At 44.9% G+C, this 26,927-nt stretch overlaps 1 protein-coding gene across 1 annotated transcript in view; it reads left to right on the top strand.

The window, feature by feature from the left end:
- LOC126161697 (facilitated trehalose transporter Tret1-2 homolog) overlaps positions 1 to 26,927 on the top strand; it is a 356,281-nt gene that overhangs the window by 296,193 nt on the left and 33,161 nt on the right. The window contains exon 6 of the mRNA XM_049917716.1: positions 4,405 to 4,800. Coding sequence (XP_049773673.1) covers positions 4,405 to 4,800 — 396 coding nt within the window. The remainder of the gene's footprint in view (positions 1 to 4,404; positions 4,801 to 26,927) is intronic.

The raw sequence follows: 26,927 nt of genomic DNA, 5'->3' as shown, positions 1-26,927 counted from the left end.
CTCTTTACACCTTTTCTTGCAATGTTCGGATCAAAACGGACAAAATACGGAACGATGAACTTTTTCTGTGATCTGAAGTCATAAGTGGAAGGATAACAGGCGTATTTTACAGTTCCATGAAAAGTTTTTTTCACATACTGCTGCCATTGACAAAATTTGTTGACTTACCCAAATGATTTAATAAAGCAAAATATTTCGAAGTAGAAACTTCATCTTCAGGCTCCAGTACAAAAAACATTTAACAAAAGGTCACTTAGATATTAAAGGTGCCGTTTACAATCTTGGCATGTGTTGTGGTCATGCTGCGGAGAAAGAAGATAATACCCTAACTGCGAGAGAATATTCACTTAGTTGGTTGATCTGCTGTTCACCTAAAAATTCCTAAATAATCACTCATTTTGTTGATTGTAACGTCTGTCTTCTTCTGGTGTGTTCAGTTACCTCCATCATTCTGGCTCCTTGGATCTTCTTAAAGATTCTTGCAAATCAACAATATTGTGAAGTAGAAACAAAATAGCGGTCAAAACAAAGTTTTCTTCGATTTACCCTTCGATATGTCGACGCTGGTGTTATCGATCACCTGCAATGTCTTCAGCACATCTTATTGCCGCAACGCTGATGTTCGTTGACGAAATATGTTACAATAAGAGATTGTGGTGATTTGGTGTTAGAAATGACAGTATAAAAATTATTTTAAATAATAACGAAGATACAGCTACTGGAACAAAGATTTTCTTATTTTTTCTTAATAGTAAAATATTTTCTATTTTAATAGTACTGAATTTAAAGTCGTTGGAGAAATAACAGTTCTTGAAATCCGTTAATTTCGTTTAGTTTCGGCTACAACGAGTAAGGCCTTTTCACATTAAGAAAGTGAGTGATCACTTTAAAAAAATTACGTGAACAGCAGATCAGCGAACTAACTGAATATTCCGTCGTACTAGGTTGCGCTTCTCTTCGTGAACAGGATGGCCACAGCACATGCCAAGACTCTGAAGAACAACTGTAGTATCTATGTGTACTTTTATTAAATGTTTCTGTATTGCCACTGCAGCGTGAATTTTGTACCTCGAACATGTTGCTTCATTAAATAATTTAAGTAAGTCAACAAATATTGCAGCTGCTAGCCGTCTCTGAAAAACATAGGAAACAGTCGCTATCGATTAACTGTCAATATGGCTTTAAATTATTTCACAATTGCTACTATGCACTTCTAGAGGCTGTAGAGGGGTTACAGTTCTCTTTTAGACCGTATAGTGCTAAACAGCTCATTATTATCGTGTTAGAAAGCCTAGTTATGTGGTGATAGATTATTACGTTACCCGAACCCGCACGTGTAACTCGACGCGCGACTTGCTAGATGGCGAGCCGGGTCGTGAGCCAAACCTAGATATGATCCGCGCCAGTCATTGACAACTGTCGACCTTGGTGAGATTTTCGTGTAGTTTTCCACGATCGTTTACACTAATGCTGGGGTGGTCCCCAGACAATACGATACCCAAACAGGTAAAATCCGGAATGAGATTTTCACTCTGCAGCGGACTGTGCGCTGATACGAAACTTCCTGACAGATTAAAACTGTGTGCCGGACCGAGACTCGAACTCGGGACCTTTGCATTTCGCGGGCAAGTGCTCTGTCAGCTGAGCTACCCAAGCACGACTCACCACCCGTCCTCGCAGCCAGTACCTCTTCTCCTACCTTCCAATCTTCGCAGAAGCTCTTATGCGAACCTAGCAGAACTAGCACTCCTGGAAGAAAGGATATTGCGGAGACATGGCTTAGCCACAGCCTAGGGGATGTTTCCAGAATGAGAGTTTCACTCTGCAGCGGAGTGTGCGCTGATATGAAACTTCTTGGCAGATTAAAACTTTGTGCCCGACCGAGACTCGAACTCGGTACCTCCCTCCCCTAGGCTGTGGCTAAGCCATGTCTCCGCAATATCCTTTCTTCCAGGAGTGCTAGTTCTACTAGGTTCGCAGAAGAGATTCTGTGAAGTTTGGAAGGTAGGAGACGAGATACTGGCAGAACTGAAGCTGCGAGGACGGGTAGTGAGTCATGCTTGGATAGCTCAGCTGGTTGAGCACTTGCCCGCGAAAGGCAAAGGTCCCGAGTTCGAGTCTCGGTCAGGCACACACTTTTAATCTGTCAGAAAGTTTCAGGTAAAATCCGGTTGCAGACATAACGTAGGTCACACGATTCGCAGACAGATGGCTCTCACCACTTCTCTCCCTTACGTTAACTGATGTCTTAGGCGGCAGAAAGGGCATCCTGCCACGAAATAAAAAGAAGAAAAATCCAAATCGTGGGAAGAGTGGATCTCATATGACAGCATAAACGTTTTTTGAGACTTTGTTAGGTTATCGGTCTATGGCGCTGCAGTCATGGACTGTGCGGCTGATCCCGGCGGAGGTTCCCTCGGCCTTCGGTGTGTGTGTTTGTCCGTAGGATAATTTAGGTTAAGTAGTGTGTAAGCTTAGGGACTGATGACCTTAGCAGTTAAGTCCCATAAGATTTCACACACATTGGAACATTTGTTACATTATCCAGCCTGATGAGCTCCGGCACACAGTTTTAATCTGCCATGAAGTTTCATATCAGCGCACATTCCGCTGCAGAGTGAATATCTCATTATGGAATACTTTTTTTTGAACATTCTGCATTCACAACCAAAATTTTTACGCATGTCCTATCAGAGGTCGCAGTGTCTCGCGACGTGTGAAGGAAGGAAGATAAGAGTTGAGCACTCCGTAGACAACAAGGTCATTAGAAACGGAGCACAAGCCCGGATTACGGAAGGATGGGGAGGGAAATCTCCCGTGCCTTTTCAAAGGAACCATCCTGGCGTTTACCTTACGCAGTTCATGATCACACGGGGGCATTTGAACCGTCTCTCCTTTCCAATGTGCCCCCTTGCCCGGTTTCACATCAGTGTTGCTGCAATGGTCCCCCCACCCCCCACCCTCCACAGTAGAAAGCTGTCATTGGTTGTTGCTTTGCTTTGCTTCTTAGATTTCGCTTTAAATCTCTTTCTCTCCCTTTCTCTCCGTCTATCACTGCAAACGTCGTGGCCGAGTCTTGCTCTTACAAGGGAACCTCCCCATCGCACCCCCCTCAGATTTAGTTATAAGTTGGCAAATATATTACTGCGGACATTCGAGAGTTGGCCGAAATACTTCACACATTTCTCCTTTGTGGCCGACATAAGAGCATACACCTACTTACAAGGGACCCTCCCCATCGCACCCCCCTCAGATTTAGTTATAAGTTGGCACAGTGGATAGGCCTTGAAAAACTGAACACGGATCAATCGAGAAAACAGGAAGAAGTTTTGTGGAACTATGAAAAAAAATAAGCAAAATATACAAACAGAGTAGTCAATGCGCAACATGGGCAACAACAAGGATTGTCTGAGTTCAGGATCGCCATGGTCCCGTGCTTAGCGTGAGGAGCTGCGGAATCAGAGGTCCTTGGTTCAAGTCTTCCCTCGACTGAGAAGTTTAATTTTTTATTCTCAGACTGTTATTATGTCCGTCCGGCCATCCGTCAGTCCGTCCGTCCGATGCGAGGTAACTGCACCGTAGTAAGGGGACGTTGTATGAAAATGTTAAAAACATCTGTTTTGACAGAGCACAGGGAAAACCGTGTGACTGTGAAACTGTTGCATTTATTTGTTGCAGTTTATGTGACAAACTCTTATGTTTTCATCACTTTTTTGGGAGTGATTATCACATCCACAAGAAAACCTAAATCGGGAAAGGTAGAAGAATGTTTTTACCCATTCGCCAAGGGTACAAGTTAGGTGAGTCGACAACATATTCCTGTCATGTGACGCACATGTCGTCACCAGTGTCGTATAGAATATATTAGACGTGTTTTCCTGTGGAGGAATGGGTTGACCTATGGGCTTGCGATCAAATGTTTTCGGTTCCCATTGGAGAGGCACGTCCTTTCGTCGACTAATCGCACGGTTTTGCGGTGCGGACGCAAAACACAGATACAAAACTTATTACAGTGAACAGAGACGTCAATGAACGGACGGACAGATCATAACTTTGCGAAAATAAAGGAACTAAAATTTTCACTCGATGGAAGGTTTGAACCGAGGACCTCTCTTTCCGCAGCTCCTCACACTAACCACGGGACCACGGCGCTCCTTAACTCAGTTACGCCTCGATGTTGCCTATGTTGCGCATGGACTACTCGGTTTGTATATTTTGCTTATTTTTTTCACAGTTCCACACAACTTCTTCCTGTTTTCTCGATTGATCTGTGTTCAGTTTTTCAAGGCCTATCCACTGTGCCAACTTATAACTAAATCTGAGGGGGGTGCGATGGGGAGGTTCCCTTGTTAGCTAGATCTGTAGAAAGCGCAGGCACCAGTAACGCTCTTCCGCGGTCGACAGGTGCCGGAGACACCGATTTGGCTGGTGTCGCGCGGCCGCACCAAAGACGCGGAGAACGCGCTGCGCTGGCTGCGGGGGTGGGTACAGCCGGCGGACGTGCAGGCCGAGCTGAACGAGCTGTGCGCCTACTACAAGCAGACGGACGCGGACGAGGCGTCGGCGGCGCAGTCCGGCACGCCGGGCCGCTACCGCAAGCCGGCGCCGCCCCAGCCGCCTCCGCTGCGGCGCGCGCCGGACGTCATCCCGGCGAGGGCGCTGTCTCTGCGGCGCATGTCCGCCGAGATGATGACGCCCGACGAGGAGGCGGCGGCCGCGCTGGCCGCGTTGCACGAGCGCCACCGCGGCTCCCAGAACTTCCCCGTCGGACTGCCCGCCTTCGCCGCCCCCCGCAAGGAGGTACGTCGCAGCCAGTGGCGGACTAAGACGGAGGTGGATGGGCGGACCGCCTCGTTCCTCTGGTCCAGAGGAGGGGTCTCCAAATCTCGAGGGCCTAGAGATTTGGATGTCTCCCAGGAGCAGGCAAATTTTGACAAAAATCCCAAACAAGGACATACACAGAGAAGCGCCAGAGAAACTGGTACATGCACGCGTATTCAAATACAGAGATAGGTAGACAGGAAGAATAAGGCGCAGAGGTCAGTAACACCTATACAGGGTGTTACAAAAAGGTACGGCCAAACTTTCAGGAAACATTACTCACACACAAATAAAGAAAAGATGTTATGTGGACATGTGTCCGGAAACTCTTACTTTCCATGTTAGAGCTCATTTTATTACTTCTCTTCAAATCACATTAATCATGGAATGGAAACACACAGCAACAGAACGTACCAGCGTTACTTCAAACAATTTGTTACAGGAAATGTTCAAAATGTCCTCCGTTAGCGAGGATACATGCATCCACCCTCCGTCGCATGGAATCCCTGATGCAGCCCTGGAGAATGGCGTATTGTATACAGCCGTCCACAATACGAGCACGAAGAGTCTCTACATTTGGTACCGGGGTTGCGTAGACAAGAGCTTTCAAATGCCACCATAAATGAAAGTCAAGAGGGTTGAGGTCAGGAGAGCGTGGAGGCCATGGAATTGGTCCGCCTCTACCAATCCATCGGCCACCGAATCTGTTGTTGAGAAGCGTACGAACACTTCGACTGAAATGTGCAGGAGCTCCATCGTGCATGAACCACATGTTGTGTCGTACTTGTAAAGGCACATGTTCCAGCAGCACAGGTAGAGTATCCCGTATGAAATCATGGTGATGAATCGAGGAAGTACAGTACATACTGACGAAACTAAAATGAGCTCTAACATGGAAATTCTTTATTCGTGTGTGAGGAATGTTTCCTGAAAGTTTGGCCGTACCTTTTTGTAGCACCCTGTATAAGACAGCAAGTGTCTTGCGCAGTTGTTAGATCGGTTACTGCTGCTACAATGGCAGATTATCAAGATTTAAGTGAGTTTGAACGTGGTGTTGTAGTCGGCGCACTAGTGATGGGGCACTGCATATCCGAGGTAACGATCAAGTGGGGATTTTCCCGTGCACTATTTCACGAGTGTATTGTGAATATCAGTAACCCGGTAAAACACCAAATCTACGACATCTTTGCGGCTGGAAAAAGATCCTGCAAGAATGGGACCGAAAAGAATCGTTCAGCGTGACAGAAGTGCAACCCTTCCGCAAATTGCTGCAGATTTCAGTGCTGTGCCATCAACAAGTGCAGCGTGCGTAACGTTCAACAAAACATCTTCGGAGCCGAAGGCCCACTCGTGTACCATTGATGACTGCAGGATGACTGGGTGTTGTGTGCTGTCCTTAGGTTAGTTAGGTTTAAGTAGTTCTAAGTTCTAGGGGACTGATGACCATAGATGTTAAGTCCCATAGCGCTCAGAGCCATTTTTGATGACTGCAGGACACTAATCTTCACGCCTTGCCTGGGCTCGTGAATACCAAAATTGGACTGTTGATGACTGGAAACATGTTGTCTGCCCAGACGAGTCTCGTTTCAAATTTTATCGAGCGGATGGATGTGTACGGGTCTGGAGACAACCTCACGAATCCATGGACCCTGTATGTCAGCAGGGCTCTTCAAGCTGGTGGAGGCTCTGTAATGGTGTGGGGCGTGTGCAGTTGCAATTATATGGGACCCCTGATAAGTCTAGATACGACTCTTGACAGTTGACATGTACGTAAGCGTCCTGTCTGATCACCTGCATCCATCCATGTCCATTGTGCGTTCCGACAGAGTTGGTCAATTCCAGCAGGACAGTGTGACACCTCACACGTCCAGAATTGCTACAGAGTGGCTCCAGGAACACACTTCTGAGTTCAAACAATTCCGCTGGTCACCAAACTCCCTAGACAAGAACATTATTCAGCATATCTGGGATGCCTTGCAACGTGCCGTTCAGAAGAGATCTCCAGCCTCTCGTGCTCTTACTGATTTATCGTGAGCCCTGCCGGATTTATGGTGTCAGTTCCCACCAGCATTAGTTCAGACACTTCTGCGTTCTCGTGTGGGCCCTGCGTGATATTAGGCACTGGTACCAGTTTCTTTGGTTCTTCAGTGTATGTTCAGAAAATAAGAGGCGCCATACGCATGGAAATTATAAAAATAGGTACCTACTTAACTATTGTCACGTCATAGCATTTGTCAGTAGGTGGGTTCAGAATGTTAAAAACATCTGTAAAACGTTGCATGGAACTTAAAAACTTCTGCTGAACGCAGTTGTTTTATATGAAACTTTTTTGATGCCTATGACATCTGCATAGGTTTACTATAAGTACACTTTAGAAACATGCTCAAAAAGTGCAGCGAAGAGCTTATCAGTTTTTAACTTAAATACTATATTCTATAAAAGCACAAGCGTTCCGTCCTCAAGCCACAAGTGGCCCAATGGGACCATCGGAACGTCGTGTCATCCTCAGCTGAGGATGCGGATAGGAGGGGCGTGTGGTCAGCACACCGCTCTCCCGATTGTTTTCTTTGACCGGAGCCGCTACTATACCGTCGAGTAGCTCCTCAATTGGCATCACGAGGCTCAGTGCAACCTGAAAAATGGCAAAGGGCAAGGCGGCCCGGATGGTCACTCATCCAAGTGCCGGCCACGTCCGACAGCGCTTAACTTCGGTGAGCTGACGGGAACCGGTGTATCCACTGCGGCAAGGCCGTTGCCATATTCTAAAAAAGGTTATCCATAATTATTATGTAGTTTATTTTACAGTGTAAAAATCAGCTAGAAAAACAAGAAAATATCTCAAAAAATATTCAAGAGCAGCTGAAACAGTTGGCCTGCAGGGCTCAAGGTTATGATGATGCTTATCAGTTGTTTGTTAACCAGTGCGCCCTACAACGAACAATTCAAGAAGTCAATACGAGATATGTATTCAGTACCTCTGCTAATCATTCCTTAAATCCTTATGGACTTCATGCATTCCCAAGTGATCCCCTACCATCACTTTGTTTTGGAACTGCAGAAAAGTTACATTCATTCTTCTCGTGTTGTACATACAGATCGGAATTACTTGTACAGAAAACAGGAAAAAGATTGAAACGATTGCCTGATACTCTCAGGTGTGCTGATTACAACTCGATTAAATTCATAAAAGAAAACGTGTAAACAATAGTGAGCACTTTGGATGATGCGAAAGATCCATCAAAGGCAAACCTTGTCACTAGATCAGCATCGAGATTGCTCCTTCCAGTTATATGTGATTTTAAATTTTGACCTATATCAACTTTCGGCACACGATACTGGAGAAAGTAAATTTGGTCCAACAATGTCTGCGGTGTACAAAATGATTTTGGATGAAAGACTTGCCAAATCGGCAACCCTAAATAAAGTTTTAGTGACGGAACAAACTACAGCTATAGTAAATGTTGCAACATTTGTCACTAAAATCATTTGGTATTAACATTAACCGACGAGAAAGATAATGCGTAAATAAAACAATACCGGGTGAACTAGCTCACAATACTGGAGTATCGATTCAAGAAAGAAATTCTCGGTCAGTGTTTGAAGGCATAAAGCGTCTCGTAGAATTGGCACAGCGATACAAGGCCATGAAGGAAATTATCGATTTTTTTAAACTGTTGAAACAAAATTTGTGCTTGAAGCTTCCTTTGACCCCCTGGCTGCAGCACTGGAGAATCTGGTAGAAGTTTAAAATGAATTTGATAAGGGGCAGATTCTGTAAGAAACAAAAAGGTATCATAGGAAACTACGAGTTAAGAGTGTGGATTTTGTTGCTAGATTGACAGCCCAAGAAATCCTTCAATTTATAGTTAAATTGCCCTGTACATTATTCATAACTCAATATTTTTTTACCTTTCGTCAAGAACGACTAGCTAATCTGTCATTTCATCAACTGAAATAAAAATTTCATATGAAACAGGTTTCAACAACTTTACTGAGAACTCGGTAAAATAAAGGCACGACAACGTTCACTACTACATCATCAATAACAAATACTGTCTCGCACAAAGGTACGAAGCTAATTGATGTAACAGTTGCGAAATATAAGGTAATTTTTTATTCTATTGTTCATTATTTTTTGCACTCTAGTGGTGGTTACTGTGCGAAAAGCGAATTAATGTTCTTAGTTCCTCACCTAAGTGTTTATGTAAGTGCATTATACACTACCGGCCATTAAAATTGCTACACCACGAAGATAAAGTGCTACAGACGTGAAATTTAATCGACAGGAAGAAGATGCTGTGATATGCAAATGATTAGCTTTTCAGAGCATTCACACAAGGTTGGCGCCGGTGGCGACACCTACAACGTGCTGACATGAGGAAAGTTTCCAACCGATTCCTCAGCAGTTGACCGGCGTTGCCTGGTGAAACGTTGTTGTGATGCCTCGTGTAAGGAGGAGACATGCGTACCATCACGTTTCCGACTTTGATAAAGGTCGGATTGTAGCCTATCGCGATTGCGGTTTATCGTATCGCGACATTGCTGCTCGCGTTGGTCGAGATCCAATGACTGTTAGCAGAATATGAAATCGGTGGGTTCAGGAGGGTAATACGGAACGCCTTGCTGGACCCCAACGGTCTCGTATCACCAGCAATCGAGATGACAGGCATCTTATCCGCTGGGCTATAACGGATCGTGCAGCCACGTCTCGATCCCTGAGTCAACAGATGGGGACGTTTGCAAGGGTAGAGCCACGGGTCGTAACACATCTGAAATGTAACGTCCACTGTTCAATGGGGTGCCATTGATTACACTTGTCGGTCACCTCTTGTTCGCATTGACGGCACTTTGAACAGTGGACGTTACATTTCAGATGTATTACGACACGTGGGTCTACCCTTCATTCGATCCCTGCACGAACAGCTCGACGACGTTTGCGGCAGCATGGACTATCAAATCGGAGACCATGGCTGCGGTTACCCTTGACGCTGCATCACAGACAGGAGCGCCTGCGACGAACCTGGGTGCACGAATGTTAAAACGTCATTTTTTCGGATGATCCAGGTTCTGTTTACAGCATCGTGATGATCGCACCCGTGTTTGGCGACATCGCGGTGAACGCACATGGGAAGCGTGTATTCGTCATCGCCATACTGGCGTATCACCCGGCATGACGGTGTGGGGTGCCATTGGTTACACTTCTCGGTCACCTCTTGTTCACATTGACGGCACTTTGAAGAGTGGACGTTACATTTCAGATGTGTTGCGACCCGTGGCTCCACCCTTCATTCGATCCCTGCGAAAACCTACATTGCGTGAAAATGTAATCACATGTCAGTTCTAGTATAATATATTTGTCCAATGAATACTCGTTTATCATCTGCATTTCTTCTTGGTGTAGCAATTTTAATGGCCAGTAGTGAAATTACTAGAGCGTAGAGTACACACACTACAAATACTTGATCTTTTTGTCAGCCATTACATCTGTGATATTAATTTATTACAAAAGGTGCACAGAGATACATCAGTTTCAAACCAGACCAGGGGCCTCATTTGGATTCGTTGCCCCGGGTCTCTGACGGCCTTAGTTTGACTCTGGTCGCACCACCTGCATCCTGCCGAGGTGACTGGAATTCGTCAGTAGGAAAAGGGAGAGAAGGAAACATAGTAGGTGAATATGGATTGGGGGGAAGGAATGAAAGAGGAAGCCGCCTTGTAGAATTTTGCACAGAGCATAACTTAATCATAGCCAACACTTGGTTCAAGAATCATAAAAGAAGGTTGTATACCTGGAAGAATCCTGGAGATACTAAAAGTTATCAGATAGATTATATAATGGTAAGACAGAGATTTAGGAACCAGGTTTTAAATTGTAAGACATTTCCTGGGGCAGATGTGGATTCTGACCACAATCTATTGGTTATGAACTGCAGATTGAAACTGAAGAAACTGCAAAAAGGTGGGAATTTAAGGATATGGGACCTGGATAAACTGAAAGAACCAGAGGTTGTACAGAGTTTCAGGGAGAGCATAAGGGAACAATTGACAGGAATGGGGGAAAGAAATACAGTAGAAGAAGAATGGGTAGCTCTGAGGGTTGAAGTAGTGAAGGCAGCAGAGGATCAAGTAGGTAAAAAGACGAGGGCTAATAGAAATCCTTGGGTAACAGAAGAAATATTGAATTTAATTGATGAAAGGAGAAAATATAAAAATGCAGTAAATGAAGCAGGCAAAAAGGAATACAAACGTCTCAAAAATGATATCGACAGGAAGTGCAAAATGGCTATGCAGGGATGGCTAGAGGACAAATGTAAGGATGTAGAGGCTTGTCTCACTAGGGGTAAGATAGATACTGCCTACAGGAAAATTAAAGAGACCTTTGGAGAGAAGAGAACCACTTGTATGAATATCAAGAGTTCGGATGGCAACCCAGTTCTAAGCAAAGAAGGGAAGGCAGAAAGGTGGAAGGAGTATACAGAGGGTTTATACAAGGGCGATGTACTTGAGGACAATATTATGGAAATGGAGGAGGATGTAGATGAAGACGAAATGGGAGATAAGATACTGCGTGAAGAGTTTGACAGAGCACTGAAAGACCTGAGTCGAAACAAGGCCCCGGGAGTAGACAACATTCCATTTGAACTACTGATGGCCTCGGGAGAGCCAGTCATGACAAAACTCTACCATCTGGTGAGCACGATGTATGAGACAGGCGAAATACCCTCAGACTTCAAGAAGAATACAATAATTCCAATCCCAAAGAAAGCAGGTGTTGACAGATGTGAAAATTACCGAACTAACAGTTTAATAAGTCACAGCTGCAAAATACTAACGCGAATTCTTTACAGACGAATGGAAAAACTGGTAGAAGCCGACCTCGGGGAAGATCAGTTTGGATTCCGTAGAAACGTTGGAACACGTGAGGCAATACTGACCTTACGACTTATCTTAGAAGAAAGATTAAGAAAAGGCAAACCTACGTTTCTAGCATTTGTAGACTTAGAGAAAGCTTTTGACAATATTAACTGGAATACTCTCTTTCAAATTCTGAAGGTGGCAGGGGTAAAATACAGGGAGCGAAAGGCTATTTACAGTTTGTACAGAAACCAGATGGCAATTATAAGAGTCGAGGGGCATGAAAGGGAAGCAGTGGTTGGGAAAGGAGTGAGACACGGCTGTAGCCTCTCCCCGATGTTATTCAATCTGTATATTGAGCAAGCAGTAAAGGAAACAAAAGAAAAATTTGGAGTAGGTATTAAAATCTAGGGAGAAGAAATAAAAATTTTGAGGTTCGCCGATAACATTGTAATTCTGTCAGAGACAGCAAAGGACTTGGAAGAGCAGTTGAACGGAATGGACAGTGTCTTGAAAGGAGGATATAAGATGAACATCAACAAAAGCAAAACGAGGATAATGGAATGTAGTCAAATTAAGTCGGGGGATGCTGAGGGAATTAGATTAGGAAATGAGACACTTAAAGTAGTAAAGGAGTTTTGCTATTTAGGGAGTAAAATAACCGATGATGGTCGAAGTAGAGAGGATATAAAATGTAGACTGGCAATGGGAAGGAAAGCGTTTCTCAAGAAGAGGAATTTGTTAACATCGAGTATAGATTTAAGTGTCAGGAAGTCGTTTCTGAAAGTATTTGTATGGAGTGTAGCCATGTATGGAAGTGAAACATGGACGATAACTAGTTTGGACAAGAAGATAATAGAAGCTTTCGAAATGTGGTGCTACAGAAGAATGCTGAAGATAAGGTGGGTCGATCACGTAACTAATGAGGAGGTATTGAATAGGATTGGGGAGAAGAGAAGTTTGTGGCACAACTTGACTAGAAGAAGGCATCGGTTGGTAGGACATGTTTTGAGGCATCAAGGGATCACAAATTTAGCATTGGAGGGTAAAAATCGTAGAGGGAGACCAAGAGATGAATACACTAAGCAGATTCAGAAGGATGTAGGTTGCAGTAGATACTGGGAGATGAAGAAGCTTGCACAGGATAGAGTAGCATGGAGAGCTGCATCAAACCAGTCTCAGGACTGAAGACCACAACAACAACAACTGCCCGCTGCTAGGGCTTTAAACATAAGGATTATATTTTGTATCGCATGTCTGTATACCTCATCAGGAATACCCAGACACCTATCAGTGGACATTAGTATGGGGTGTGTCCACCCTTCGCTTTTATGACTGCTTGAACACTGCTGGGGTACTTTCAGTGAGGTGAGTGAATATCTGTGGAGGAAAGCTAGCCCGTTCTTCCTCAAGAGCCGAAACCAGAGAAGCTAGTGATGTTACACTCTGGGGACTGGAGTAATTCGACGTTTAGTATCTGCTTAAATGCGTTCCATTGGGTTCAGGTTGGGACTCTGGGCAGGCCAGTCCGTTTCAAGAATGTTGTTGTCCACGAACTACTGTTTCACAGATGCTGCTGTATGACAGGGTACACTGCCATCGTGATACAAGAAAATCATAGTCTTCGAACTGCTCCTCTGCTGTACACAATGCATATTGCTGTAAAATGTGTTGACATCCTTCTGCATTTAGCGTTTTGTTAATTGCAATAAGTGGAACACACGAAAATCGCCCCAATACACTAGCACTACCTTTCCACTTCCTCCATACTACACTGTTGGCACTACATATGATGGCAGGTAACGTTCTACAGCCATTCGCCAAACCCAGATACTTCTGATTCCCAGATGGTATAGCGTGATTCATCTCTCCAATTCAATCGTTTCCAATCATCCAGAGTTCAGAGGCGTCGCTCTTTACACCACCTCATTGATACAGAAATGTGTAGCTTGAGAGGAACTGCACAACTATTGGACCCAATTCTTGTTTACTTCAAATAATTGTGTTGGCGGAACATCCGCAACTGAGCATTATAGCAGAGGTTGAAACAATACCGCTTCAGTTGTAAATTACTTAACTGTTCATCACTCATAGGCAGCACACCGCGCCTGGTACACGCGGCGCTCGGGGACCACAGCATAGCTAAGACACATGATGGGCTTATAACAGTCCGCAACCGGTCGTGTGAAAATAAAGCAATTTACAACTGAAGCGGTATTTTCAGACTCTGCTCTTGTTTAATTTCGAAGCAGAGCCATTGTCCTGCCTGGGCTGCTCGTAGCGCTTTGGAACTCTCAAACGATTTCATGAGATTTTTTACAACTCCTTCCCAATTCCTCGACGGTCCCTCTCCGTCAGTAGATGAGGTCCGCCTGTTTTCGGATTAGCTGTGGTTGTACCTTCGGTTTCCACTTAACAATCAGGTCGCCAGTAGCCAACTTGAGCAACTTCATAATGGTTGAAACGTCGCTGATGGATTTTTTGGCGAACGTAGCCAATTACCGTTGCTGCAGAACTGATCGGGTGACAACAGGATGCGACTGCCTAACATCGTGCACGGCCCCGCGAGCACAGTGCCACAACAAGACGGGGCATGAAATCGACTCAAGTCTGAGGTAGTGCTGGAGGGAATTGACACCATGAATGCTGCAGGGCTGTCCATCAATCTGTAAGAGTACGAGGTACTAGAGATTTCTTCTGAACAGCACGTTGCAAGGAATCCCAGATACGCTCAATAATGTTCTTGTCTGGGGTGCTTGGTGGCCAGCGGAAATGTTTAAACTCAGAAGAGTCTTCCTGAAGCCACCCTATCGCAATGTTGGCCGTGTGGGGTCTAGCATTGTCCTGCTGGAATTGCCCAAGTCCGTCGGAATGCACGTTGGACATGAATGAATGATGCTTACGTACGTGTCACCTGTCAGAAACGTATCTAGGCGTATCAGGGGTCCTATATCACTCCAACTGCATACGCCCCACACTATTACAGAGCTTCCACCAGCTTGACATGAAAGGTCCATGGATTCATGAAGTTGTCTCCCTACTGTACACGTCCATCCGCTCGATACAATTTGAAACGAGACCCTTCCAACCAGGTAACATGTTCCAGTCGTCAACAGTCCAATGTCGCTGTTGACGGGTCCAGGTGAAGCGTACAGCTTTGTGTCGTGCAGTAATGAAGGATATACGAGTGGGCCTTCGGTTCCAAAAGCCCATATCGTTGATGTTTCGTTGATTGGTTCGCATGCTGGCACTTTTTGATGGCTCAGCATTGAAATCTGCAGCAATTTCAGTCGTCGTTGGTCCCGTTCTTGCAGGATCTTTTTCCGGCAGCAGCGATGTCGGAGATATGATGTTTTACCAGATTCCTGATATTCACGATACACTCCAGAAATGGTCGTACGGGAAAATCCCCAATTCGTAGCTACCTCGGAGATGCTGTCTCTCCATCGCTCATACGTCTACTATAACACCACGTTCAATCTCACTTAAATCTTTATAACCCGCCATTGTAGCAGTAGTAACCGATCTAACAACTGCGCCAGACACTTGTTGTCTATATAAGGCGTTGCCGAACGCAGCGCCGTATTCTGCCTGTTTATATGTGTCTGTATTTCAATACACATACCTAAACCAGTTTCTTTGGCGCCTCAGTGTATATCACGACCTTCATTCGCCGACGTACCGTATCTGGGCTGTCTCTACAGACGATCGAAGCAACAGTAGCTACAGTACAAACCATTACAGGAATCACCACTTCAACTAATGCGTATAGGCCAGTCCGAGAACACCTGAACATTGACGATATGAGAAAACTTTTCAGCAAAGAGGAAAGCTGCATGTTGCTGGTGATCTGAACTCCGAACACTCTGCAAGGAATTCGATAACCACGAACCACAGCGGGAGACCCCTTCTGCAAATTGATGAAAAAAATCGCGCCTATATTTGTGGACCAAGGAAGCAAACCTGCTACCCACATGGATGACGCCCTGATGTGTTGGCCTCCGGGCGAGAACAGGCTTGGAGGTGATTAGTATGTACGGAACTTCAGTGCCAATTTTAATGAGGCGTTGGTTTCCTCCACCCTGCCGACGAGAAGAACTGAGCACGCGGCCTCTGCTCTCCCTCAGGAGATTCAAGACATGATTCACGAGTGGAATCGCCGCCGGAAAGATGGGTGCCTTACTAAGGATCCCAAAACCTGAGACGAGTAAATCTGCTCCGGAGACAAATCAAAACTCTACTCGCCCACATCAGGAAGGAGCAATTGGCGGATAAAATATCATCACTCCAACCAGACGCCTCTGTAAGAGGTATGGTCCGAATCTCCACATTATCAAGAACTCATGTACCACCCTTGGGAACGACGGCAGGTACGGCATAAAAGCTTGAAGACAAAGCCAATGCGCTTGCGGATGTATTAGAGAACAACTACCTACATGCTGAAGAGCCCCAGCACCTACAACGCTCCCAACGTGTTACAGAGAAGAGGACGATGATGGAGAGGATGTTGGTTGCAAGTGCTACTCTGCGATGAAGAGGCTAGCACAGGAGCGGAATTCGTGGCGGGCCGCATCAAACCAGTCAGAAGACTGATGACAAAAAGAAAGTGTGGACTGCGGTTTGTGTGCTGCAGCCATGGATGCTGCCTTGTACGTGGCGGATAAGGTTCTGTCTTTGCGTAGTTTTGTTCAGGAGGTGTGTTGGGTGGGTTTTCCAATTGAGGTGTTTGTCCAGATATACCCCAAGGTATCTGTCTGTATCGTTGAGGCTTAAGGGCGTGTCCCATAATGAGAGTCTCATGTCTTCGTTTTGTTAGCGTTTTTTTGCAAGGTGTCTGTGTCTGAAAAGGACTTTCGGAGTCTTTGTCAGGTTTGGTCGTATTCTCCATTTCACCATCCACATTTCTAGTCGCTGGAGGAACGATTGCGTCTTGCGTTGTTTGGCTGTTGTTCGTAGCTCAGCGACCTAGTAGGCTGTGTCGTCTTCGTATAGTCCTGTCTTTTAGTTTTGTATTGTCATGGTAGGTATGTCAGCTGTATATAAGGTGTACAGGAGGGGGACCAGATGCCTCCCTGTGGGGCTTCGGCATGTGGGGGTGAAGGCTTCAGACGACTGATTAGCTACATGCACTCTGTATTTCCGTCTAGTGATGTATGCTGTTATCAAATGGTTCAAATGGCTCTGAGCACTATGCGACTCAACTTCTGAGGTCATCAGTCACCTAGAACTTAGAACTAATTAAACCTAACTAACCTAAGGACATCACACACATCCACGCCCGAGGCAGGATTCGAACCTGCGACCGTAGCGGTCACGCGGTTCCAGACTGAAGCGCCTTTAACCGCACGGCCACACCAGCCGGCTGCTGTTATCAGTCTGACCATTTTTGTTGGGAGACCCATGTTGACCAGTTTGAATAGCAAGCCCTGGTCCCAAAGCTTGTCAAAAGCACGTTCAATATCCAGGAATACTGCATGGGTGCAGTGTCCCTGGTTGCATCCTACGGCAGTTCTGTCAGTTAGTTTGAGGAGTGGGTCACTTGCCAAATGGTTGTGTCTGAACCCTGCCTGTGTGAGAGGGAGTAGTCCTTTGTTTTCAATGTATGTTCTTATCCAATTGGTTAGCATCCGTTCGTGTCTTGCCTGTTACGTCGAGTAGGGATATTGGTCTGTAGGACTTGGGTCAGTTTGGGTTTGTCTGGTTTGGCTATCATGATTGTTTTGCTGGTCTTCCGGTTGGTCGGTATTCTCTTTATGTAAATAATAGTTGAAAATGAGGGATGGGATCGGGAATAGGACGCGGGAGGAATCAATTTGAAGGTGTATGCGTCTAATGTTGTTTTGTTCTGGGGACGAGTTGCGGCCGGAGTAGATTGCGTCTTCCATTTCCGTTTCTGATATGTGTTTGGTGAGAGTCTGCTGTTCTTCGGTTTCGGTGGTGGGGGTATCCAGCAAGAGTGGCAGCTGAGTGTCTACCTGCACCCTGAACCGTTCTTCGAATGTATTATCTTTGGGGAAGGATAATACATCCTGTAGGTCTTGCTTTAAGGCTTATGCTTGTCCTAGTGGTCTGTTGTGGGTTCGTTGTTCATGATTAGGGTTCTGGTTCTTGCCTGGCGTTGCCCTGTTAGGGTTTTGGATCGCTTCCAGAATTCACCCCCGTTCCTGTAGTCAAGTCTGCTGAAAACGTCGTCCTATTGCCGTAGGCCATATTCGGAAGCTATTCTTTTTAATCTTGCGTCGAGTCTGTTCCACTGTCTTTTTAAGTCGGTGTTGTCATTTCGTCTCATTTGTCTTTGTAGTTGCTTCTTTTGTCGTATGAGGACTAGTGCTGCTTGGGGGATGGATGGTCTCCAGTTTTCTATAGTTTTGGTGGTGACTGCTTCTTCTGCTATTTTCTTGATTGCTGTTTCGAGTCTGTTGGTTGTTTGGTGCAAATCATTATCGTCAGTGATAGTCATGGGGGTGGATAGTTCCTCAGTCAGTACATTCTGGTATTCGTTCCAGTCTGCTCTGGCGTTTATTAGTATAATTCTTCTGTTGGGGTGAAGTGAGAGGGAGGGGGCAGTTAGCGGATGTGGAGAGCAAGATTTGTCGAGTGGACCTGTTTCGGTATTCATGTCTGTGGCCTTCTTCCTCCACCGGCGGTTGCAGGCGTTCCCTCTGAGGACCGCGCCACTCATAGCGATCTTCTGGAACGTTGCCATTCCTTTTTCCGTCTGCAGCACTTCTGGGTGTTTCCTCTGCGGTCCGCGCCCGTCGGACCCGCTCCTGAACGTTCCACCTTCAGTCCGCTGCGTCTGGCATCCTGTCTGGTGGTAGTTTTCCATGTCCACGCTTTCCGTCTTCTATTCGTGAAGTTCTGCAGATTTCCCCGTTGCACCTTTAACAATTCCAGAGTAGGATACCAAGCTCTAATTAGCTGGTACCCCATGTCGCGGCTCATGAGATTGTCATCTCAGTCTTTCCTTATAACTTGTCCCAAAATCTGGGTGTCTGAGCTAGAACCTTGGTTTCATCATAATTCATGGCAATGTTCAGCAATGGCTGACTTAAGTCACCTCCAAACCTGATATCCACTGTTCTTGTCGTCTGGCCAATGTAGGACACGACACAAGGTATATTATAAATCTTTTGTTTCAGTAGTCCCAGGTCATCTGCAACACTCCCCACCAGTTCCCCGATCTTGCTGGATGGACAGAAAACACAATTGATATTGTGTTTATTGAGGATCCTACTGATTCTGGCAGAAATAGAACCAGCATATGGCAGATAAACCACCTTCTTTTCTTCATCTTTCTCTGATTCTGGAACCTGTGGTGTAGTGGCTCGCTGGAGTCCATCTCACTTTCTATGGTCGTGTACCCATTTTTGCAGAACACAGTTTCAAGATGCCTTATTTCCGTCAGTAGACTCGCTTGGTCTTACAGGGCACGTGCTCTGTGGACCAATGTCTTACATAGCCCATTCTTCAGTGCAAGGTGGTAACAGCTGCTGGCCTGCAGACATAAATCAGCGCGTGTGAGTTTTAGATACTCACTGTGGCAAATTGTTCCATCTGCTTTCCTTTTGACTAGTAGGTCCAGAAATAGGAGCTGGCTATTATTCCCAAGTTCTCTTGTGGACTTGATATTTGGATAGCATCAGTTAAGATGTTCAAGGAACTCATTGAGCCTATCCTTCCCATGACGCCATATCACGACGGTATCATACACATGCTTGAAGAAGCATATGGGTTTATATCTGGCTGCCTCTAATGCCCTCTCCTATAATATCGCCATAAACATGTTGGCAACCACAGGAGACAGTGGGCTATTCACAGCTCCACCTTCAGTTTACTCAAAATGTTGGTTACTGTAAAGGAAATACGTGGATGTTTGTGTATGCCTGAATAGGTCCAACGTAGCAACGTCTCCGTCGCTCTCCGACACCGAATCTACTCTCTATAGCTCTCCGACACTGAATCTCCTCTCCATCAGTCTCCGATACTGTATCTCCTGTCTGTCACTCTTCAACACCGAATATCCTCTCTGACACTCTCTGACACTGTATCTCCTCTCTGTCGCTCTCCGACAATGAATCTCCTTTCTGTTGCTCTCCGACAATGAATCTCCTCTCTGTCACTCTCCGACAATGAATCTCCTCTCTGTCACTCTCCGACAATGAATCTCCTCTCTGTCGCTCTCCGACAATGAATCTCCCCTCTGTCGCTCTCCGACAATGAATCTCCCCTCTGTCGCTCTCCGACAATGAATCTCCCCTCTGTCGCTCTCCGACAATGAATCTCCCCTCTGTCGCTCTCCGACAATGAATCTCCCCTCTGTCGCTCTCCGACAATGAATCTCCCCTCTGTCGCTCTCCGACAATGAATCTCCCCTCTGTCGCTCTCCGACAATGAATCTCCCCTCTGTCGCTCTCCGACGCCGTATCTCCTCTCTGTCGCTCTCCGACGCCGAATCTCCTCTCTGTCGCTCTCCGACGCCGAATCTCCTCTCTGTCGCTCTCCGACGCCGAATCTCCTCTCTGTCGCTCTCCGACGCCGAATCTCCTCTCTGTCGCTCTCCGAGCCTCTAGTCCTGGAGTTAGGCTATGACACATTATCAAATGCTCATTTCTCCCCCTGCCATCCTGAATATTTTTGGAAAGCGTCTTAATTCTGTCCATGTTTTTGGCGTCGCTGCGTCTGCCGGTGGGCAATACTTTCTACTTAATCAGCAGGCTGCCAACTTTTGACTTCAGCCAGCATGTCGCTTGGAGGCACAAACGGTAATCGGTTTCTGAGCTCTCAGATCCAGGTAGGAGCCATCGTGTCTGCAACAGGTGTGACTCCACGGTTAATCAGTGAAGTGTTCTCCCCAGGTGTACCGCTAAGAGTGGACCATGACGAACTCCTCCTGGGCTTGTAAAGCGACTGACCTGAGCAGTGGCTCTGCTGTATAACTTGAGCACTCTGTTGTCCACAGGACTCATGGTCCGCCTTGGCGGAAGAGGCACAGGACTAGCATGTGAAACTCGACCATCCAACGCATTACCTCATACAAACGGAAACCTGTTATTTCAGTAAGATCTGACTTGCTTGTTCCTTGACTTGCTAGGAGTGGTGTCAGATTGTCTATCTAGATTATATTAAAGGGAGATAATTACAAGGGTGACAGAACTTACTTCTGCTCAACTCAAACTGCTGGTGGAAACCATTATGAACCGACTTACAATCACCGAGGCAGACGTCTCGGACAAAGTGAACATAGTGAAATACACGCCAGCATCTTTGCATGTTCCTTTTGTTAATCCCCCTGTCTGTCGTTTGTTATCAGATTGGAGTTTCATAATAGTTAGATTTTTACGAACGGAGTCAGAAGCGCAGACACAGATGATTTACCAACATGCAAATCTAAATAATACAATGGTACATTTCTTGCCGAAAGGTTGATTATATCTGAAAACATTTAGTAAGTGGTAAAAGCCAATGAACAGTTTAGAAAAGTAACAAAGATAAGAGAGGGATGTAACAGATCTCTCTCAGTTATTTTGTGATATTAACTTTTTTTCCAACGTCAGATTTTATTTTTATTTTTCTGGAGGTAAAGTGCTGTGTGGTGTGTTTTTTGTATTGTAGTTCGGGTATTAGGGGAAGAAATGATGTTTCTGGCCACAGGGCGATCTGCTTAAAAAAAAGTGTCAGAAAAGTCACGCGGACATAAAATGAGTACAGTACATAGTAAATAATGAGATGGAATTGTGGTATCACCTTGAGACACGTGTCGAGTAGGTGATGTGTTTGTCAAGATGATAGTATCCCTTTTTCATTGTTCTATGTCCTTAGCACTTGGACATCGTCTTGGAAATACGTACCAGCAGTGCACATGATTCTAGCGTTTGGTCCAAATCCTACAAAGTATAATTTTAATTACTTCCTTTTCGCCTTCCAGTGGCATATTTTCTTTTGTTTTATGCCCTGAGATGAATGCTGTAACGTAACCTGTAGTGGACACACTGATGATCGAATCGACAAGCAGTTCTGGCACTGGAAGTCGCAGAGAAAACTTCAGGACATGTTTAAAGTGAGCAACAATCTTATTGGACGAAATGTGGAAAATCGAACAGCACAGCACTACTGGAATGATCGTATAATGAATCCCGTAAGTGTACAGTGTACAATACCAAAACTGCAAGTGAAGTAATTTGACGGGTTACATCTCAGAAAAAAAGTTAAACTTGCCTCTAATTTGAGGTTTTGTTATTATGTGTAAGATATTTTTAAAAACAGTTTTCGGTCTGCTTCCTGGACACATATTTCATCCCATCAGCGCTTAAAGAATGACAAAGAGGCTTTTAAAACACTTATGAGCATAACCTGACTGTCACAACGATTGGCCTATTCTTACTCTGGCAATTAACAGCACCCCGGCGTTAGCATTATGTTTCACTTCTTAGCTGTCCCTCTTAGTCTCCTAATTGAATCTGACGAATAATTAATTTCTTGTGTTAATTGCTCAGGAGATTACATTTTGCAAATTCCACGATAAGGTGCTGTTAAAGGATACTTTATAGGGCAGCCCCCTGCATCACAAATTCCAATAGCTAAAGCAAACTTCTCAAACTAGAAACTACTATGCAGCCAAAAATACTGATTTCAACAGTAGAACTTACATATAGAAAACGTTAATACTTGTACACTACAGTCAAGTCAAAATTTGGGAATTAGTGGTAAGGACTATGGGACCACTCTGCTGAGGTCATCGGTCTCTAGGTTTACGCACTACTTTATCTAACTTAAACTAACTTACTCTAAGGACAACACACACACACACACACACACACACACACACACACCTATGCCCAGGAAGGACTCGAAACTCCGACGGGGGGAGCCGCGCGTAACGTGTCAAGACGCCTCAGACCGCATGGTTCCCACGCGTGGCACAGTCTAGTCAGGTAGAATTACTGCACAAAAATAAGTTTAATATAACCAAACTGCGTTTGATGTTATCTTGGACAGGTGCACTGGATTAGAGCCATTACCACATCGTTAACAACATAGGGCAACTGCTCTTCTCCCTCAAATTACTTTCTGTAGTGGCTGTCTAACTGGTAATATACTGGGTAGTGTGAGGTGGCACATAGCTTGTCAAATCAATATGACTAATTGTTTTACTCCTAGCATATTATTAACATATTTCCTGACTTACGGTGATTTATTGTTCTCTTCAGTGTAATAGATTTATTGAAAAAGAATACGTACGATTGGGCAGGGTCACTAATAAAGTCTGCTAAATAATTTGAAATGTAGAGACTTCCTCTCATACCGCAGTCTCAGTCATGCAAGCTGTAACATCGGAATACCTGTCTATTATGTCCAATAAGCTGGATATTCTTATCAAGGAAAAGAAATTGTTGAAATCTAACAGTTTGGAACCGTGAAGGGGTCTGTATCGGTAGGGTGAACCGAACCTCACCGATAAAATTTCAGCCAGCTGGTGTGGCCGTGCGGTTCTAGGCGCTTCAGTCTCGAACCGCGTGACCGCTACGGTCGCAGGTTCGAATCCTGCCTCGGGCATGGATGTGTGTGATGTCCTTAGGTTAGTTAGGTTTAAGTAGTTCTAAGTTCTAGGGGACTGATGACCATAGATGTTAAGTCCCATAGTGCTCAGAGCCATTTGAATTTGATAGAATTTCAGAGGTTGTTCAGGGATATTTTTTTGAGGATCTTACTATAAAAGACCAGTGGTGTACGGTGGTTCGTTACGGAGTGATAATAAATTATTTGGTTCGTTACCTCAGCTGCCTATGTTTTTGTGGAAATGCGCTCGCAACAGTAAAAAAGGCTGTAGTATGTAATCATGAAAACGTACAACTCAAAACGCAGAAAACCGCAACAAACCTCATACAGGTGCCAGAATGAGATTTTCACTCTGCAGCGGAGAGTGCACTGATATGAAACTTCCTGGCAGATTAAAATAGTGTGCCGGACCGAGACTCGAAATTGGTAGAGCACTTGCCCGCGGAAGGCAAAGGTCCCGAGTTCGATTCTCGGTCCAGCACCCAGTTTTAATATGCCAGGAAGTCTCAGACAGGTGCATAACTACGGTGATCTGGTCGCCGTCGCTACGGGAACAGCTCAGCATGTATCATTCTGCCGCTCTTTCGTTGTATTCAGTGAATGCATATAGGAAATCCATGTTGTCCAACTGTTATTCAGTATTTCTATCCATACTACTGTGTATCACTGTTAACGGATAAAGAACATTGCCGGGAAAACGAACCCGAGCAATGCTATTAGATTGTGGGAGAAGAGCAATGTAGCACTAGTGTAAGGAGAATGTTTATTTCCAAACAAGAGACATAGTGCATACGGTCGCCATTATACTGTTGTGTAGATACTTTCAGTGCAACATAGAAACAAAGATAAATGGGGCAAGAAATTACACTAAATGTAATTATTCCGTAACGAGCCACCGGAGATCATGGGTACTTTATACCAAAATACTCGCAAAAGCTCCCTGAACATCTTCCGAAATTTTATCGGTGCAGTTCGGTAAACATCGTATATTGCAGCTACGCATCTGCTCGGTTTCCTATAGACAAGAAATTCTCACATATCGAGGTATGCGAATTTTTTCCTATTTTAAGTGATTTTTGTCTTTCCTGAACAACGTGCAGAAAAATCTCGATTTCTATCTCACGAAGATAGAGAGAGAAAGATAGGGATAGGCTGCATAGTGTTCGTTTGTGTGAGAGTTGTTTCCCTGTTCGCTTGTGCCAGTTACTATCAGACCTATTCATCAGGTGCAGCAGGTTCTATCGGACCTACTCATGAGGTGCCGCCAAAGTACTTCGAAAGCTGCTCGTATGGTTTTTCCTCGGTTACTTATTTTATAACACGGCTCGAAAGTAGTTCCCAATATACAGTCGCCAGTCCAAAAAGTTTCGAGGCTGGATTTAAACAAAGGGTATAGAAACCTTACGATGTTGGTGTTAATACTCCAGTCTCCCCAAAACTGAGTACAACGCACAGAAAGTTCATAAAATCGTGTGAAACTGTTAGAAAAATTCTTTCTTGGGTGTTGCTCACCTCACGCATCACATAGACTTGAATATGAATTTCAGCATTTTGTCGCTCTGTAGTAGGTTCTTATTTTCATTCTCCAGAATATTTTGAACACTTGATTTAGTCACGTCCAGTTCATTGCTCCGCCAACGGCCTTGCCGCAGAGGTAACACCGGTTCCCGCCACATCACCGAACCTAAGCGCTATCGAGCTGGGATAGCACTTGAATCGGTGACCATCCGGTCTGCCGAGGGCTGTTGGCAAGTGGGATGCACCCACCTCTTGTGAGGCAAACTGAGGAGCTATTTGATTGAGAAGTAGTAGTTCCGGTCTCATAAACTGACTTACGGCCGGGAGAGCGGTGTGCTGATCTCATGCCCCTCCATATCCGTATCCAGTGACACCTGCTGGCTTAGGATGACACGGCGGCCGGTAGGTACCGTTGGGCCTTCATGGCCTGTTCTGGCAGAATTTAGTTTAGTTTATATTTGTTGCTCCTTTGCTATTTGTGACACAACAATGTAGGCACGCTATGGCCATAAGTTCACTACTTAACACTGACCTGTTCACATCTGACTGGTCGAATGCACTTAGCGGACATTGACAGTTGAAGCTGCACGGTAGTTACTGCGCTGTCGTCAGTTATACGACAGGAACAGAATCAGTCTCAGAACTTTTCGGACGGACAGAGTACATCCACACTGCATAAATTCCTTTATTCACAAATAGTATACCAATTTATTGGAGGAAAATGAATTTAGTTACTCTTTTTCACAGCATATTTTTGTTGTTTTGAAGTGTCCTCTTTCTAGTTTACAGTGTCCTCTGAATGGAGATCCAGGATCTGCCTCCCTGTTACGCTCGCTGTGTGATTTCAACGCCTTTGTGTTGGCTCGCATCGTCTAGGAACCTTCCGCTATTAGCGATGTTAATGAGCTGAACAGGTTTTTCTACTACCTCGTCGCCGGCGGTAACGACTTTGTTATCCTGCCGTTGTCTGCTCCTAAAGCAATTCATCTTGCGGTTGAGGCTGTATGCAAGACTAAAGATGCGAAATATAGGCTTACTATACAGAATGGTTATATCACAAACACGCGTTCTTCTCATAGAAAAGCCTGGAAGTGAATACTTTCTCTTTAAAAGCTCTTTCACGTGTTCTCCACAGTGGGAATCAATTACTGACTGAGTGCTGTAGACGTTTTTGCGTGAAGCACTTTTATCCTACTCGGCTGGTCTTCGCAGATGACCTACCCGAATTACCAGTTTTTCAACTTATTCCATGAAAGCTGGTCTAGTTCTAGAGCTGTTCTTACGGAACCCCAGATTTTGTTCACATCTTGCGTACAGTTACGCTAAATGATAAAAGAAAAGTATACAAATTTCTAGACCAAAATTTTCACCATTTCGTGAATAGGAGCCTCTTAAGTGAAGGGTGAAAAAATGTCAACAATTACAAAATTTTAGCTCTGTCTGAAGTGCTGCGCCGGTCGGAGTGGCCGAGTGGTTCTAGGCGCTTCAGTCTCGAACCGCTCGACCGCTACGGTCGCTGGTTCGAATCCTGCCTCGGGCGTGGGTGTGTGTGATGTCCTTAGGTTAGTTAGGTTTAAGCAGTTCTAAGTTCTAGGGGACTGATGACTTCAGATGTTAAGTCCCATAGTGCTCAGAGCCATTTGAACCATTTTTTTGAAGTGCTATATTTCAGTGAATAAAACTGTAGTAAGACTGTAAAACTTGGCAAGGTGCTTGAACAGTTTGCACTGTGCGCATTCTGTAAGGTTCGTGTCCTTTGATTCACTATTTTTGTCCCAAACTACATCCAAATTCTTCTTTAATTTGTGTCACGGTAAAATTTCTTCCAGATTTACGTAGCTTCATCTCTTTTCTTGGTTCAGGTTGTTATTGTCTAGTAGTTTATACAATTGTTCATAAAATTTGTTACAGAGCTCCACGTAACAAAATATTGGCCCAGCTGAAAAAGCATACTTGCTGAGTTCTTTGTAGCTGATTTGTCAGAATTTCTGGAGTTCTGCAGTTCTTTCGAATTTGACGGTCCTTATTTAAGAGCGCATTACAATATGATCTTCGCAAAGGTTCAGATTTTCTCTCCAATGACTATGTCGTAAATTCTTCACTGAAACTCGTGTCAGAACGGCTAAATAACCGTTGCTTTTGTTCAGAAGAAAATTTCCCAGTATTCTGCAGCC

The sequence above is a fragment of the Schistocerca cancellata genome, chromosome 2 (assembly GCF_023864275.1).
Source record: "Schistocerca cancellata isolate TAMUIC-IGC-003103 chromosome 2, iqSchCanc2.1, whole genome shotgun sequence".
NCBI lineage: Eukaryota > Metazoa > Arthropoda > Insecta > Orthoptera > Acrididae > Schistocerca > Schistocerca cancellata.
The sequence above is the reverse complement of the archived record's forward strand: the minus strand, read 5'-3'. Positions and strand labels throughout refer to the sequence as shown.